The sequence below is a fragment of the Neopsephotus bourkii genome, unplaced genomic scaffold, assembly GCF_033783945.1.
Source record: "Neopsephotus bourkii isolate Nb327-2 ecotype Australia unplaced genomic scaffold, CSIRO-AGI_Nbou_v1 NB_1792, whole genome shotgun sequence".
Lineage (NCBI taxonomy): Eukaryota > Metazoa > Chordata > Aves > Psittaciformes > Psittacidae > Neopsephotus > Neopsephotus bourkii.
In genome coordinates, this window is record NW_026902266.1 from 12098421 (window position 1) to 12116519 (window position 18099).

Genomic DNA, 18099 nt, shown 5'->3' on the forward strand with positions numbered 1-18099 from the left:
GTTGAGAAAAGAACAGTCCAGTAACTAAGGTATAACACAAACCACTGCTGCTACCACCAATAATAATAAGGGAAATAACAAGGGAAGAGAATACAACCGCTCACCACCCGCCGACCAATGCCCAGCCTGACCCGAGCAGTGATCTAACCCTTCCGCATTAACTGTCCCCAGTTTATATAGTGGCCATGACGTGCTGTGGTATGGAATACCTCTTTGGTCAGTTTGGGTCAGGTGTCCTGTCTCTGCTTCCTCCCAGCTTCCCCTCCTCCCTGGCAGAGCATGAGACTCACAAAGTCCTTGGTCAGAGTAAACATTACTGAGCAACAACTAAAAACACAGGTGTTATCAGCGCTGTTCCCAGGCTGAAAGTCAAAAACACAGCACTGCACCAGCTACTAAGGAGAAAAATGACTGCGACTGCTGAACCCAGGACAATGACTTAAAGCAATTCAGTGTTATAAAAAAACACCTGCTCTGATTTGTGCCAGTAGAAGACTTGGCAGTAAGTCCTGAAGTGAAACTGTATTATAGGGCTGCCCTGCTCTCTCTGGGTGCCCTGGTTTCCTGCTCATTCCATCTGGGCATCAGGATAAGGCATGTGACACCTCTTCCTGATCCTGGAGCCTCACCTTGCTATTAACCAGAGTGAAACCACCTGAATTTGGTAGCAGGAGAGCAGTTCTAACAGTCACAGTTGAAAGTTTAAGCAGTACACAGGACAGCTTTACCTGACAAAACATAAGAGCCAACAAGTGACAAATTGAAAGAGTGTCAACATGGACATTATGCTACAGTCAAGATGACTTTTGAGAAAAAAAGTTTAACACAATACATGTAATAACAATTTTAGATGAAAATGTGTCTCTTTCTGTACAGAAACCCTTAATTTCTGTACACAAGCAGCACTTAATGAAGCATGGGATTACAGATCCACCTGTAAATGAAGAATGTGTATTTCTTACCCATACCTCTTAAAGTACTAAATATCAGTGTTAAGCAGCACAGAGTAATAGTATATATAATATTGAAACAGGAACACTGCTAACTAATTCATCAATCATTAACCATGACTAGTGTGTACCATCTCACATGAAAAATGCTTTTGGGAAGGTCTACTAAAGTGGGTTGGAACCACATTAACATGGAAGCATAGACTGTTGCATCAAACCCCTATTTTGTTCCACATATATACAACCAAATTCCAGAAGGGCAGGTTTCCGACTAATTTAAGCTTAATTCATAAGAATACCGTATCTTTTCAAATAGCACTTTGAACCAAAGAAGAGGGCTCATTTAATTACCTGTTGGATGGTATTCAAACCACCAGATAGATACATACTGGACAAAGTTCCATCCAAGTTTTCAAAAGGGCTGGCTTTTTAATTTCAGGCCCACAAAGCCCCCCCATTAAATATTTTAACCTTGATTGATAGATTGAGGTAAGCAATCACATGCTAATTGACATTGTGACAGCTCAGCTACGAAAGTAGAATGTGTCATCAGATCCTTCAGACATTACATTCCTTGGAACATGACTAGTTCACAGCAAAACCCATTATCTACACTGCAGTTACTGGAAAGAAAAAGCAACACTGTCCCACTCAGGTTAATTTCAGCTATGCATAGCAACAGGAAAAGTGTTCCATCTTTACAGTATGTTGCCTATGATAAATTCTAGAACATTAAAACCAAGCATTTGAAGACATGACAATTAAAAAAACCCAGTTTTGAGATTACTGATTTTAAAGACACACTTCTAAGCAAGCAGAATTCTATTCACCCAAACAGGTGAGGATAAAACATTATGTTATCTTCAAGAATGGTTTAACAACAGAAAAAGAAAGTAACTAATTACTGTAATTAGTGATATTAGAGGACATGTATTTAGTGGATACAAAACTAAAGAATTATGTGTATGCAGTATTAAGGCTGGACAGGTTAACATACAACTCCTATTTACATCCAGCATCTTCAAGGCTATCCAAGAAGGCTACCATACCACGATTCACCAGGACAAAGCACAGAGAACCATGGCCAAGATGTTCCTTCTAAAAGTAATGCACTTGGCATGTACAGCTGTGGGGGGGCTGGGGGAGAGGAGAAGAGGATTTAACAGCTCAGTTCAAACCTATAGCACAGAGATTTCACTGGCTACCTTGTGTTTCCAAAATTGGCATTAGTATGGATTAGAAAACCTTTATAATTACAGACAGAATTCTCTTCAAAGGAAAGATATGTGAGTCAGGTATGCCACTTCTCACTAAAAAAAGAAACATGCACATTACATGAGTAAGGTGTCTAAACTTGAAACCTCGTAAATACCAACACTTGTCAGTTCCTCAAGTACACCCACCTCCTGGTGTGACTGTCAACTGGTAAGGTTTCAAATTTTAATTTCCTCATCTGTTATAATGAATTCCTTTCCCATTTTTCACTTGGCTTCAAAAGATCCAAGCAGATAAACCAACTAACTAGACAAAGGAAACAGTTATATTAATTACATACTGCAGTTATTATTTAAAAACAGGTAAAATCTGAGAAGACAGAATATTCCAAACCTTAGCATTCTTAAGGTTTAAAATACTCTCAGAAACATGATGAAATAACTTGGGAAAAAAGTGAATCAAACTTCTCTGAGAAAAAAAAATTATCCTTTTTCTAAAGAACCCCACTCCTCAATACTGTCCTTTAAAGTAGAGCAGTTTGGTTAAATTTTCCCATCCCTGCAGAATGTTCCAATTTGTTCTGACAAACAAAAAAAAAAAAAAAGGAGAATCAGAGTGGGTCTTCTCTGCAGATCTGCATTCAAGCTAATTTGTTGGTACTGCACTGCAAAGTTTAAGAGACATCTGACCCATGTGTATGGCATCCTTTCAACCACACCACCTGTACAATAGAATTGTATTTAGATTAATATTCACCTTCAGATTTTTGTGGTATTAAAGCCAAGAGATTCCTTAAGCTTAAAAGAACATTTCTTCCAAAGTAACTTGCACCATTCATACACAAAGTTTAATATACTGGAATGTCCCCAGCTATTAATACAATCTAAAATGTTTAAATTACAAATTCACATTACAACGGTAAGAAATCATCACTTAACACAAGAAAGTTTAGTTTGTTCTAATGCCCCCACTAACAGGTATCCATAGTAACATTTCAAGGCCTAGTTTCTGGAGCCCATTGCCATGTCTGGGCCAGTATCATTCCTTTACCATTTCCAAAACTGTTTGCTAAATGTAGCACTTCAGACTAGGCAACAGCAACCACTACCAAATTTCTAGTTTTTCAGTGTTAATAGACCTGCTATCCCATGTTACATACAGTACATATATTTTACAAGGCACACATTACAGTACCTGTATCACAGTAGTGTGAATTACAGCAACTTAATTAAAAAAAGCTGTACCGAATACAAAGCTTACTTTTTCACTATTTAAATAATTTTTGCACTAGAGTATATTGCAATTGCAAGGTTACCATCCTGCAATTAACAACCTGTTTGCATCATTACAAAATTACATTTTAAAAAGTCCATTTAAGTTCTCAGCAGAAAGTCAACTTATAAAATCTCAGTTCAGAAGTATAATTCTTGAATTACTTGAAAAATAAAGTTAGTTTGAAGCTTTAATTTAGATGTTCTTTCCGCTCCAGTGATATAAAAAGTTTAAAAAATTCAAAGGTTCAAGTTCTGAACATGGATTAATGCAAGCTCAGAAAGCAAAAAGAAATCAAACCAGTATGTGATTAGGAATACTTGCAAATATTTTAGTGGAAAACCCCTGACCATTAACAGTTTTTAGTTGTTGCCTATATGCAACCAAACAGTCCACATATTTTCTTCCGAACACCTCATGATACCAAAGGATTAACAAAGGGAAAAGAATTAGTTCTAAGCTATATACATCCATAAACAGATTTTTTTCAATAATACAGATTTATACACTAAGCCATACTGGCTTTTACATGTACATACAAGAGTCTGTTGCTCATCTGTCTTAATGCCTATGATCAATTTGACAACTGTGGCATAAGCCAAGCTCAAACGGGTACCATATGCTACACACATTCCTTAACAAAATAGACATATCACCAAGATCTTGCCCCCAATGTAATTAAATTATTTTGTAGCCAACTATGAAAACACAACCCAAATGTGCCTATCCATGCGTGCACATGCCTTTTAGTTCAGAACCTGTCTGTGATAAAAGGCCCCAGCCTTATGGCATCATCAAATTTTAACAAGTAGGGTAATTAAAAAGGCAGTCTTACAGTAAGCAAAATTTATGCTGATATTCCCTCAAATGCTAAACTTGAGTATTTCTCACTCAACAGCCTCAAGAGAGTAGTATTTGTTAATATATGCATACATAATAATTAAAAAAAAATTAGTTCTCTACAATAGCAGTTGATTTCCATAGCACTATTTATGCCAATAAGGCTGCAGATGGGTTTCCTGAATATTAACAATTTTAGACTGTCTAAACTCAGCACTTTAAAGATTTTGTTCTACTAGCCAGAAATACTGTTGCACTCCAGTTGTGATATCCCTTTTTCCAAGCTGTCACAAGCACATCTCACTGCAAGCAACATAATTAAAGAAGTTTCTCTCTGCTACATAAAAGCATATTGCACTTATAAATATAAAGCACAGCACCCTTACTTAGATCACTTTATAACTGATTTCATCACTTCAAAAACTCAAAAAGAAGCAGATAAAACCAAAGCATCAGACTAAACTACACCTTAACCGCTAATTCCAATGATGGCATTCTTTATAGATCTGCCTAATGTTTAAAAGTAATTTGGGCTGTTCTTTATCAAAAACTATACAGAAACCGATTTACTTTTTTTTAGGATTGTGTATGAAACTGTTTAGTGTTTCCAAACTAATAATATTATGCTAAATATAATTTTTAAAAAAATATTCTAGGAGATAATCTTGTTAGAAGAATAAACAGAAGTGCACAAGTACATTTACACAGCTGCCTACACTCTCCAAAGCAGACTTAAAATGCTACTACAACTCCTAACAGATCAGATTGAAATCAGTATTTGTAAACTCTAAAAGCAGCAATAACTGGCTACTGAAGAGCAGGCAGTGGGACGTCTTCAAGTTTCAGAAGTCAAATTTCAAATTAATAATCACTATTGCTAACTCATTGTCTTTATTGACGTTTTTCATGGAACTAAAAGTGAGTGCTTTTAAGGATAAGAACTGTGAGGTCAAGCCACCTGACAGTTCATCTTCTATGACGCTGAAACAGCAGTTAGCAGCTGTAGTTGTGCTGTTATAAACTACTCCATCTAGTAGTCAAACCGTTAATATCAAAAGTTGTTGTTAAAAGAAACTCTGTAATGACCAAAGAATTTACTGAAAGTACAGATTAATAATTAAGACTGCCCAAACATACACTGGCTCATATACCCTGTGCTTTAAAAGAGCAGCATAGATGCACAGCAGCCAAGAAGTGAAGCAGAAGACAGACTGTGGAAGAACAGCAACGAGAGGCGAAAACAGATATTTGTGAAAATGAAAGCTTTAAGTACTTCAAATACTATTATCAGCTCCTGGCCAGCATCAGGGTCTGTGAGGCTGGCCAACCTCATCTACCATGTTAAGTATATAAGTAGCAATATCATCTTCAGTAGGTGCATCTGAAACCACCCAAGAATCACTTGCTCCAGTCACCTGCCGACGGCAAACAGGACAGCTTCTGTGACGATCACTCCTGTTAGAAAGCCAGAGAAATGAGTATTTTTCATTGACGGTCTCTTCCTGGCCCCCAAAAGCCAAAAGAGCCCCCAGACAAAACCAACAACCCAACGGAAACTTTAAGAATGATCAGGTTAGCTGGACTAGACCACCTATATATATTTTTTTGCTTGAAAAATTTTTTTGGGTGAGAAAGTTTGACCAACAATTCTGAACGTAGCTCCATTCTTTGAGTGATAAATTTGGAGCCATATTCCTCATGAATGCATCTACCTACCTGTCCAGAAAGTTATGGAAATCTAAGTTAATCTAAATTAATTCTTCTAATCTTTAGATATTCAGCTGAAGTCCTTCAGAAGCTAGTTCCCATAAGCTTCCTATATAAAGAGAAAAAGAAGCCCATTTCCTGGGTCATTCAGACCACTGAGGCTTAGAGTTGGTCCTTAGGGTGCCATCCTTTAGTGACTAACTCAGGGGTCCCAAATAATTATTTTTCTGATCTGGGAGTCTGTGTTGTCTGCCTAGGTTAAGAAGAGATGAGCCTTAAAAATTGAGTACGAAGAAAAGAATGGTGTAACTGCAACTTTGTTAAGATTCATTAGCTGATTCATTAGCCAAAGTAGAATAATCCACTCTCTACCACAGTTGCTAACCTAAACCCTGTATTGCTGATAGATGTTAAAATATTTTCCCTGAAAGGAGAGATGAAAAGTTATATTGTGAGATATAGCGATTTTTACTACCTTTTCCCCTTGTGGGAGCATGGTGTTTTAAGAGTAACTTCTTTGACAAGCCTTTGAAAAGGCCACAGAACAAATTTTTATGCACAAATTATGTGACTTAAATGTAAAATCATAATCATTAACTCATCAAAAAAAAAGCCTTTAACTGAAAATATCTGTATCACCTAATGCTAGACTGCAGGACCACCTGCTTAATCCTTGCAGGTCTTCTGCACAGTCAGAGAAGAGCTGTACTCTTCTGAGTTTTCCAACAACCTGTGCATCAGACAGATGCAGAAGGTGAAAAGCTGTTCTGTTTACTATGAAGCTGAACACGATATTGTAAGGTACATGTTATACATAAATTTGAAGGCATTGCTACTGAGAAGAAATATTTTCTTGGAAAATATATTTCAATGAGTAAATTTTATGTGATTTATTTGAAAAGAAAGCATAATATATGGGAAAAAAAATCCCTGTAATAGTTATTTCCTAAATAAACAACTTGCCTTCATATTTGCACATTCTTACAAACTACTGATTTTTGCCTTAAACAGCAGCTTTTACTGAGATTTTGTGAAGCATAAGATGCTGGCATCAGCATATACTCTGTTTTCTCTAGTTTGCAAGCACAAATATGATTTAATTTTATATGAACAGAAGTAAGAAATTACATAACAAATGCTGAAAAGCACTTTTACATTTCTTTTTCCAAAAGGAAATCCTTCATGAGGTGTTCACAAATTCTGAAATCCTTTTTTCCTTCTGCTATGGTCTGATTTTACTCAAACTTGTTATGTATCATACGTATCATTATCCTGTTAGTATCTTCAGACATTAAATTGTATGGGAACTAAGGAATCGGTCAGACCAAATGGAAACATGTCAGATAACCAGTACACACTATAAAATAATGAATATACTTTAGTATGTATTACCATTTATCAATACATTTCTGGCAGAAGCTGTGAGCACATGGCAAGATTAAATCAGCACGCCCATCCATGCAGATGCAACATTCCTCTTCATCTGTCAACTGTTTAACCCTGCAGAAGAGAAGATAGGCTTTTTTTCCACATAACCAGTAGGTCTTATATCTATGCCCTAGTGATTACACTAGTTACTACATTTTTCATAATAATTCATGGACAAAAAGGAACACCACTGCTTATCTTCAAGGAACATGTAATTTTGTGAATGCACTAGTTACATCATCCCAGTTTGTCAGATATAGCCTCGAGCTACCAACAAACAGTAAACGAACTAAAAAAATTAGAATACGCATTTATTTTTGGTCTCATGTGCTGCTTTCGGTATTGCAATGTGTTATGCAAATTCTTTTTCATATCAACAAAGAAGTGTGAGAAGTAATGGTTAAACATCACCTGACCAGGCAAAAGAGCAGAAACACTGTTTATGTTGAAGGCAGATCTGACTTCCTTCCACAGAGTGTCAGGCTGAACTATTTCATAGTGAAGTCTGTAAAATTTCTATGTGCTGGCTTGTATCTTAGATAAAAACACATGTCAAGAGAATCACTAGAATGCGTGTTCACTCATTTCACATGCCATCAGCTAAAACTGCTCATTAGACTGAAAAGGATGGTTTTAGGTTGTAATGCACTCCTCATGGTCGTTCCTTCAAATTAGAGCTCTCAAGCTGACTGTTGCCACAGCATTTCCAGATAAGCTTTTAGGTGTTGTTAGGGAAGGGGAAAAAAAAGTTTAAAAATTCTATCACTCCCGAGGACAGACATTTTCATTTTATCTGTCTCCATTTTTTTTCCCAAATAATAGGTATCTCCACCTGAAGTTCCTAGCAGTATTATCTCACATATTTGCATTATCAAAATCCTCATCTTTCACCTACCTAACTAGACATGTAAAGTTCTCTAATTTTATAGTCATGGCTCACTTTCAATGCAGCCAAGAGGTGTTCTGAAATTTTCAGGTCTTACAAAATTCCCAATTCTGGAATCCCTTCTGTGACTTGGGGCACAAAGGTAGCAGTCTACAAAGAATGGCAGAGACAGTCCACCTGAACTACTACTGACCAGACTGCTTTTCCTTAGCGATCTTGGGAGCCTGTCAAATACAGAGGAATTTTTTAACTGTAGAAATCACCCAGCCAATGGACAGCAATTAACATGCTTTTGTTTTATTTTTCAGTAGGTCCTTGGGTTTCCTTGTCAACTTGCTTTTTGAGAAATTTGTTTAGAATGCTAGGAGATTTATTTTTTTTTATACAATTACAGATGGTGATTTGCACACAGTGAGGACAACAGTTTCAAATATCCTTTTGATTAGCTCACTATGTTCTTTGGAGTTGTTCCCTTTCATTTCCTTTCCCCATCAAACTCTGAGTACTAACCTTTGAAAACACTTCGAGACTTGCTGGTATATATACAAGCAATTATACTTAAAACAGATGTCCTATTTATAGTTTTTGGAAACTAAGACTTAGCCATATGACTAAATTTCTTAAAAAATGGTAAAATACAAGAGTGACAAACTAAGGAAATGCTTGTCTCTTCGTTATCAGAAAGCATAAAACACTTACGGATATTTCTGACTGCTCCAAATAGGAAGTGGGTGTTCTAGAGAATTAGGGTATTATTCCAGTGGAAGAAGTTAAGATAAGAAGAAGAATGAAACAGATAAAAATTGCTATTTTTGGACAGTGGTGGCTAGCTCTCACAGACCTGAAAAATGTCTCAAGGTGAGAAATTTAGACAAATGGGAGGCGATCACAGAAAACTAAACATACTTCCTCAGTATAAAATACTTGAGGGTGCCTCAGCCTGTATTTTGTTTAATGACTTGAAACACTTGGGTAAGAAACAAGCTCACTAAATTCCTGCATATTACCAGCATATTAGAACATTATACTTGATTTCTCTTGTTGTTATTCGTCATTAATACTATCTCAAGTGATTAAGTTTACAAACACAAAGGGTGCTCATTTCCCCCATCTTGAAGTCTCAAATTGAAAGAGAAACTCACCTAAGAAATCTATCTATTCGTTGACTTTAGCAATAGATAAAGCTGTTTTGCATAAGCACCTGTGGGTTTTTGGTCTGAAGTAAAAGGCCATTTCCAGATACACATGTGTTCTAGGATAACCATGTATCTTTCAGAAAGAGCAGGAACATACACTTTCCAAACACGTTCACAATTTGCTACCTAATTCTAGCATTTTAATAAGTCAGAACAGCCAGTACTTTAAGATTATTTGTTCCCCAAAAAGAAAATCAGGAAATTAAATGAAAATAACACATTCTCCAACCCACTGACAGAAACAGTAGGCTCTATCTGTAGAATGACAACACAGGCAACCCCTTTCTCATTCTAACAGCTGGAATGTGACAGTCTAAAGACAGTTAACTAGCTCAGCAACTTGTTCGCTTAAAATACGTGGCTACCAGCTCTTCACTGGTTGATATAGAGAACTATACCATTCACTACTGTTTCTTGTGAAACCTCTATCTCACTTAAAACTGAGGTAGAACTTTGAACTAATTCAGAAACTTAAAAGTAAGGAATTACTAGTAGCAACATTTCCACATAGGGAAAGGGTGACAAGCTTATTGCTGTTCCACTCAGTTTGAACTGAAGTTCTTGCAGGTGTTGACCTCACTCTTTTGCTTTTCCTCTAGTTTACAAAGCAGGATGTCAACATGTGTGAGACAGTTCACATTTTTCCAGTCTTACAAGTTAAATTATTACTATAACTGATGAGAGTCTAGTGGCAACAGATGGGAACTTTCACATGCCAAAACATAAAAGAGGAAGAGAAAGTTTAAGTGGAACAATAACAAAATCTGTTTAAACAAACACTGTCAAACCCCCTAAATTTGTAGCTGCAGCTGATTCCATTTCCTCCTGTTTCCTTATTCAGGAGGTTCAACATATATCATATTAGAATTAATCATTAAAATGATTGCTCTTAAGCTAAGGAATGGTAGCACCAACAGCATTTCACTCAAGTACACCATAGCTCCCCTGGTACAAGAGAAGGCATGGTATTCATGTCTGTGGTGATATAAAGTCTGCATCTGCTAAGAGTATGTGGTTTTGATCATTAGGTTTTAGTAGCTCAATGTTTACACACAAATTCTAAACTATTTCTGTTGTTGTAACTGTGGTCAGAAGCTGAAGTATATCAAAATACCTTCCCATCCACAAGCTGGCCTGACAAGATGCCACAGACATCAAATTCTCAGCAGCTTCTTCAGAAGTACCACTCTGTGCCAGAACTCCTGCTGCTTGACTGGTGATGTCTTTATAAAGTTGAATGAACTGATACAAGTTCAGGATTCTGGAAGCTTCCACAACGCCACTTGTTTTATTTATCTTAAGATATAAGAATTGTTTACAATTATATATCAGATTTTTACATGACATTGCCCAGAATTCTTTTAATGCACTGTAATTCTCATGGCAGTAGCCACCTTCCAAAGTGTCCATTACTACACTAGCAAATTGCAGTCTATCTCAATAAAGTTAAGACCTGAAAACACAGTTGTTTTATATTAAGGAATACCACAGTTAGGACTACATTTTTAAGGCAAGACAATTACCATAACTACTCAAATGAATTAAATTATGAGTATGGACCTAATGCCTAAAAAAATGGACTAAACTTAAGACAAAGCACAGAATAACGAGTCATTTCATATTTGAACTTAAAATAGCCTACAATGATGGCTCCCTTAATGAAAACCAAAAGCAAACACAAAATTACAAACTGTCAGTTTCAAACCAAGTTTGAGAGTTGGCTTGCTTGAAACTTGCATGTTAAGGTTTCTCAGGACCATTTAAGGATGTTACTTCATAAGATATAGAAGGGAATAATCTCCCCACTAGAAAGAGCAAACTTAGTTTGAAGACCACGACAAAACTTAGTCAGTTAGTTAAACACTTAATTTTTAGATTGGTTTTCTAAGGAATAAGAATACACACAGTTACACTAGCTCAACTAATAGCGCTTGGAATTGCTGATTAAATTCTATCAAACTATATAGTTCCCAATTTGTTCTACTATTTTATTACCACATGACCTCAAGGGTAATCTGAATTCCTAACTAATGGGCCGTAAGTGCTGCATTGGAAGATACTCCTTTAAACTATGAAAATGTTTTTGTTAACCTGCTTTTTGCAGAAACTTAAGACTTCAGACTTAATTTACCTCAAATAGTATCCTTGAATCATCTGCATATACTCAATTTACAGATACACAGAATCATCTATATATACTCAATTTATATAATATCTAACATTAAAAATGTATGTAGCAGGTGTTAGATTTTATCAGTAAAGGTGAAAATCCTCAAATATTTGTAAGAACCCCCCCCACCAAATTAAAATTTTCAACAATCTTACTTTAGTGCATATTATCCGAACGACCACCTTCCAGAAAGCAGATGAATCAGAACCAGGCTGCACTTCAAATAACAGATGTTTGTCTTGTCCAGAAGCCAATTTTGCAGTACTGAAATAAAGAATCATCTAGTTTATACCACATGCTAGACATGCAAAGATCAGCAGCCTTAGCTACTGTGGTATTATTTATTGTTCACCTATGTGTTATTGTTAAAGAGATTTTTATCAGTATTTCCCAGAGACATGAAATTAATGACCTTCTTAGCATGTCATTAAATATAAAATACGGTCCATTTCACTTTCAATAGCACAGCAAATTTCAGAAAATGATGTGCAAGTCTTTTGATCCAGCATCAGCAAATATCCTTTATAGATATTTTATATGCTTTCACTGTTTATTATAGTAATCATACAATCTTGTGGTCCAATCTAAAAAGGTTATTTCCTTACCATGTATGTAAAAAAAAAAAAAAGCTTGCAAGTATCAACAGATGCAGATGAGGTGTATTTTTGTTAGTATATATTAACAATGAAGCAGTCAAGTGAAAGCTTCGGGTGACCCTGAAATTTTTGGGGGACTGTATTTTTTTTTTAATGGAACAGAGACACAGAAGTCTATTCCACAAGAAGGAGATCAAACTATGCTACATTCAGGCTGAAGTAAGCACTGGAAGAAATAAGAAAAACCCTTGAATAACAATGTTATTTTGGAGTTAGTCAGACTGATATATTCTTAAGATTCTCAGGCAAAACATAAAGTAATGTCCTTCAAAATCTATTGATGAAGACACCCGTCTGTTCTTGAAGGTCATTCATAAAAGTATGACCGTCTACAAGATAATTTCTAAACTGAATACAAATTCACATTATAGTTAACTGTCAAACATGACTGAAACCCCCACACTACAAAGCTCTTTATCAGCATGTATATCTCCACTTCCTATAATTTTATACTAAAAATACTGGGTAAAAATGACAACTCTGCATTTTTGTTCATTTATTTTTACCATCAATGTGGAGTCAAACAAAATTCACACTGAAAAATATTTCTTATGCAGCCTTTTGCTTGGGATTATCTTGGTCACTGGATTCAGATAGTAAGACATGCCACATCTTTAATGAGGAACAGCACTGCCTGTCCACAGAGGTGAAAAAGATGGTCACAAATGGTTTTGTCTCAGTTTTACCTTCCTAGTGTAGCTGTACTGTCTTTAAAAGGCTCATATTGCTACTTCGTATGAAAAGTGATGGGCAGAGTGGAAGCAGCATTGCATCTTTACATGGCTGGTGGAGGGGGGAGATTAGGGGATACAAGCAACACTAACAGAAAGATATTGCTAAATGTCTACCTCTTGCGATCTAAGAGAGAAGCAACACTTGCTGGAAGAAGAGTATTGGAGAAAAAGTAAATTTCTGAAGGAAAAACGGCTTTAGTTTTGAAGTCCAATTACAACCAGTACAGAAACTTTAAAAGCTGCAGGAGACATTTCAAAACAAGATGGCCAGTCCTGACTTAGCCAGCATGGAGGGATATATTGCATACAAGGTCTCTGTAAAACACTAAAAACACCAAGAAAACAAAGTAGGGCTTACATATCATTAAGCTCAGCTACTCTTCCCAGAAACTCTTCATAGGTTAGGAAACCACTTTCTTGAACCAAAGAGGCATGCTTTGCTACTTTTTCTGGTAACTTGTTAATTACAGTTTGTGTGTGGTTTGAAATTTGTTGACCCATGGTTGAAGTTCTTCACCTCAGTTCCGTAGAATGAAGTTCTCATTCACTTGTAGAGTTTCTGCTAAAAATATTTTAGGGTTACAATCGTGTGCTTTACAAATGGTTACTCTCTCATTTTCTTTTAGTGTAAGAATTTAACTACCCATTACAGTCTAATTATTCTACAGTAACACAACTTGAACAGTCAAAGTAGAACATATAGAAGAGACTGGAATGTGGTATTAACAGCTTACAAAAAAGTACTATTTTGATTACAGCAATACTTATATTAAAGTGACATAATTTTTCATGCAGGTTCTGCAGCAGCTCCAACACACATATAGATATGTAAATCCAGTGGAATGGAAAATAAAATTTTAATATTACAGTGATAATTTGTGACAATTTTTGTTTGTCCTAAATATTTGTGCATGTGAAAGTCAGAATGTCTATAAATAAGCATATCAATGTTTATACACAGACATTAAATCAGGAATTAGCTTTCTTACATCAGACTGACACTGGCAGATCAAAATAACTCTCACAGCATTCTTAAACTGGTAAGCCAATGAATGGCATCAGTATAAATCAATTTAGAAACCTCCCTATCTGCACAAACCACTCAAATTCAGGATGTATTACAGAACTGACTTGCTCAAACCTCTCCAACTTATTTTAACCTTCCCTTACACTTGTATCTTCTTCCCCAAGAAGTCTGTATAAGGATCTACTGTATGTCTTCTGATTCTGAGTCTTTATCCATATTTTCCCCTTGAGCCCTCTCATTTGGCATTTCTTCAAAATTCCTCCTGGCTCTTTGTCTCAAACTGGCAGAGGCATGCAAATTAATTCTGTTTGTACAGAGTTCATAGTTTGTAATGCAAACCAATCCAGTACTTTCACACTATTTTAAGACTTTTACAGACAGAGGTCTGCAATAGCAAGCTAATTACAGAATATCAGCCTTAAATTAAACACTGAGTATCTGACATTAGGCACCTTACAAACACTTTATGAGAGAGACATTAAAGAAAAACAGATCTTCACCCTGCATATGTAACTGCATTTGGGCATCAAACTGTCCAGGAACAGTCTACAGCTATGAAGATCTTGCCCTGGTGTAAGAAAAACAGAGCACACATGAAGTGGGTTTTTATCAGAACATTCTACAAACTGTTCTGGTATTTCACACAAAAGAATAAACTTCCAATTTAATCTGGAATTTTGACCAAATTCTGTTCTCAGACACCTGTGTTCCCACTCAAGTGACATTTTTCCTTCCAAACAGCCCTCCAATAACCTCCTCTCCCCTGTCTGGGCCTTGTGTTTGCTGAGCATACACCCAAACGATACACTTCACTCACAGCCTCTCCGCAGCATAACCTTTGATGCTTCGAACACAGTTCATTCCTTATCTTCTGGTTTCTGTGCCTGAAAAGCCACCTTCCTGTGGAAGTGAAGCGCTGTGTGTGAGCCTACTGAACCAGTGAGACCCTACCACAGAAAAGTCTGGACAAAAAAACCTCTGCAAAGATGCTTACAAAGTGTTTCCTTTGGTGCAGCCCTCAAGATCAGCAATACCCAAAGCTATACACAGATAAACCGGATGTACCATCAGGCCTCTCCGAAAGGAGGGGACGAACGTATGGGTGCTGCCGACCGCTCCCAACGGCCAGGGCACTGCACCTGTCTTCGCGTCAGAGTTTAACCGCATCCAAAGGCCGCGCTCGAGACGGGCCGCACGCACAAGCCCGCCTGCGTCACCTCCGCAGCCGGGACCCCCCACCATTTCCTACGGTAACCCCTAACCGACCCTTCGCGCTCCGACGGACGCGCAGCGAGGCCCGGCTGAGGTGGGCGGCCGGACTTTGCTCAGGACAAAAAGCGCCCAGCGGCTTCGCCCCGCCCGAGCCTCCCGCTTCCCCCAGGGCTCCGTGACTGCGGACGAAGAGGGCCCAGCCGGCAAACCTCACCCCAGCGCCGCGACATCCTGCTCGCCGCCGCCGCCCCACCGCGACCCGGCCGTCGGCTCCCAGCGCAGGCGCAAGGGACAGCAGCGGCGGCGACTGCTGCTGCTGGCGCCGGGCGGTGACGCCAGCGCGCGGCTCGCGCAGTTGCCTGGACGTAGCCGACGCCGCCGTGGGGGCGAGGGCCCAAGGGGGACCCCCGCCCCCCCGCCCCCCCCCCCTCCCCCGGAGGGATCCCCGGCAGCTGTAGGCGGGGAGGAGATAAGGAAGGAGGAGAGAGAAGAGAGGGAGAGGAAAAGATAAAAGGAAAGGGAAAGAAAAAAGAGGAAGGGAAAGAAAAGAAAGGAAAGGGAAAGGGAAAGGGAAAGGGAAAGGGAAAGGGAAAGGGAAAGGGAAAAAGAAAAGGAGAGGTGAGGCGGTATTGGCGGGTCCGTGCCAGCCTTCCTCGGCGCGAATCGGGCTGGAAGAGCATTATACACATGGGAGCCGGCGGTCCCGCTGTGGTTGAGCGGAGCAGAGCCCGCCCGAGCATGCTTTCCGTTGTGCAGTAAGGATGTTGTATAGAGCTGCTTTGTTGTAAGAAAAGTCCTATAATTGCTTTAATAATCAACACGGAGTAACTTTACTGCAAACGGGCCATACTGTGTCCTCAGAAGGTTGCTTTGCACTACTGGGCAGCTCAGCTTTCCCAGCTTCTGAAGGGACGTAAGACTGCCTGTACTATCCACTCTTTTCTATTAGCTTTAATAAATAGCAGCTTAAATGATACTTCTTGGGGTCCGAGTGCCTACCGTGCTGGGATCACCACAGGCCAGCAACTGCTACTACTGTAACTACTACTACTCCCTGCTGTAACGGGTGAGGAAGAGAGCACCCATCAACGTGAAGGATGTGAGAGCTAGATGTGTGTGGCAAAGGTCAGTGGTCACTGACCTTTTGGCAAAGTAACCCAACACCCATAAATTATAATAATCTGTTTAAGAACAGAAATCCTAGAACATCCTCTAGGTCAGCTGTGTCCTGATGCTTGAGGGTTTAATTCTAGAGGTTTGTTTTCATTTTTGTTATTTTTTGAATTTAAAGAGCAGAAAAGGAGTAGTACTTCCCCTTCCTGCCCACGTCTGTTCGCACACAGACAAACGCACTTCCCATGACAAAGGCAACCCTGTATTCCAGACACGGACTGGGTTGGACTGGGAACCTCACTGTATTTCCTGCAGGCCAACCAGCCCTTTCGCCTAAGGTCAGCAAACATCTGTAACCTCAGTGTGGGAATCTGGGTAGTGTTACTGTCAAATGACTAATGCAAACTGATGTCCTCCTAGGGGAATGAATTACTTGTCCAAGACACTTAAGCACAGTGCCATTTCTGAGACATCAGTGAACCTCATAGCTGTTGAGAACATCTTGTAAAAAAAGCACGACACTTGACAGAAGTCAGAGACTTAAGAGAAATCCTTCATTAATTTTCTGCTACTACTGGTTAATGGTTTGGGAGTTTTGTCACTTTCTGTCTAGGACTTAAATAAATGTTTCCTGTTTGCTTTGTAGTGGTACATCTCTTGCAATTTTATTAAATGCTAAGCAAGAACGTTTTGTACTCTACTGCGAACGTGACTGAGTAGTACTAATTATATGCAGAGAATATCAAATGCGGTACTGGTTGATTAGTCCTTACAGATGCCTTTTACTACTTACAGAACAGTGTAACAGGTTCCTTTTAGCCTTTGTAGTGTTGGCATAAATTGTGTATTAGAAAGGAGGGGGAGATCAAACTGTGTGTACTGGCCAGCTGGAAGTGTGAAGGTTAGGATGAAGCTAGCTGAGTTTTTAAGGTACGTGATAAAACAAGACATTTACAGGTTAAGGCAATATCCTATTATATTAGCTAACATACATAGATTCTTTTAGAAAGCAAATACTGTGGGGGGGGGGAGGGAAACACCTTATTTGGATCTAAAATAGAAGCAACAAACTTCCAGCTGGAGTGGAACTAGAGAAAAATTTTCTAATTCCTTTAGGCATGAATAGACAATATGAGAGAAAAGGAAGTTCATACCTTCAGGATTCTACCTGGATCAGGGGTAATACTAGCAGTATCAATCAAGGGAAGTGATAGATAATTTTCTCTTGGTGGAAAGGGAAAGAATAAATAGGTAATGTCTAATGTCTAAAACATGAAAAAGAGTCAGCAGGGAAATTCTCACAGACAAGTTCAAAATTACCTGGAATCCAGTAGTGCTGCCTGTAACCTTAAGCCCATTTGCGTAAGAACACCATCATATCAAGTGTTGGCTATGGCCCTTTGTGGTGGCCTTATTCCTGCTGTCTACTTTTCACTGCCCATACGGCACACAGCACTTTCATTCAGGTTGCCAAGAGAGATACATGACATTACTGCAGTATTTTGCAAGGAGAGGCATTACTAACTGTGTGGGAAAGCTATATCTAGTGCTTTCCTCTGTCGCACATCGTCCTGCTGAAATTCTGTTGATGGACATCTGAAATTAGCATCTCTTAGGCCTGTACTGACTCAGTCCTTCTGTAGTGTTATGGCTTTAGAATCATAGAATCATAGAGTAGTTAGGGTTGGAAAGG

General features: G+C 38.4%; 1 protein-coding gene and 1 long non-coding RNA gene across 5 annotated transcripts; both read right to left on the reverse strand.

Annotated features, from left to right (window-relative positions):
* Positions 1-2986: 2986 nt before the first annotated feature.
* RNF141 (ring finger protein 141) lies at positions 2987-15636 on the reverse strand. 4 transcript variants are annotated; one of them, XM_061380462.1, is made up of 7 exons: positions 15508-15612; positions 14899-14981; positions 13413-13613; positions 11820-11928; positions 10609-10790; positions 7377-7484; positions 2987-5732 (listed from the first exon to the last, which is right to left on the reverse strand). In XM_061380462.1, exons 3-7 carry the CDS (start codon positions 13553-13555, stop codon positions 5582-5584), a joined length of 693 nt encoding a protein of 230 aa, XP_061236446.1. In that variant the 5' UTR covers positions 13556-13613; positions 14899-14981; positions 15508-15612; the 3' UTR covers positions 2987-5581. The 4 variants fall into 4 exon arrangements, with proteins under 4 accessions (XP_061236446.1, XP_061236447.1, XP_061236445.1 ...); XM_061380463.1 differs by having other exon boundaries at positions 13413-13616; XM_061380461.1 differs by lacking the exon at positions 14899-14981 and having other exon boundaries at positions 13413-13616; positions 15508-15636.
* Positions 15637-16634: 998 nt separating this feature from the next.
* On the reverse strand, positions 16635-17008 carry LOC133226522 (uncharacterized). The gene is made up of 2 exons (XR_009729530.1): positions 16840-17008; positions 16635-16756 (listed from the first exon to the last, which is right to left on the reverse strand). It is a non-coding gene; the product is annotated as an uncharacterized LOC133226522 (long non-coding RNA).
* Positions 17009-18099: the final 1091 nt, after the last annotated feature.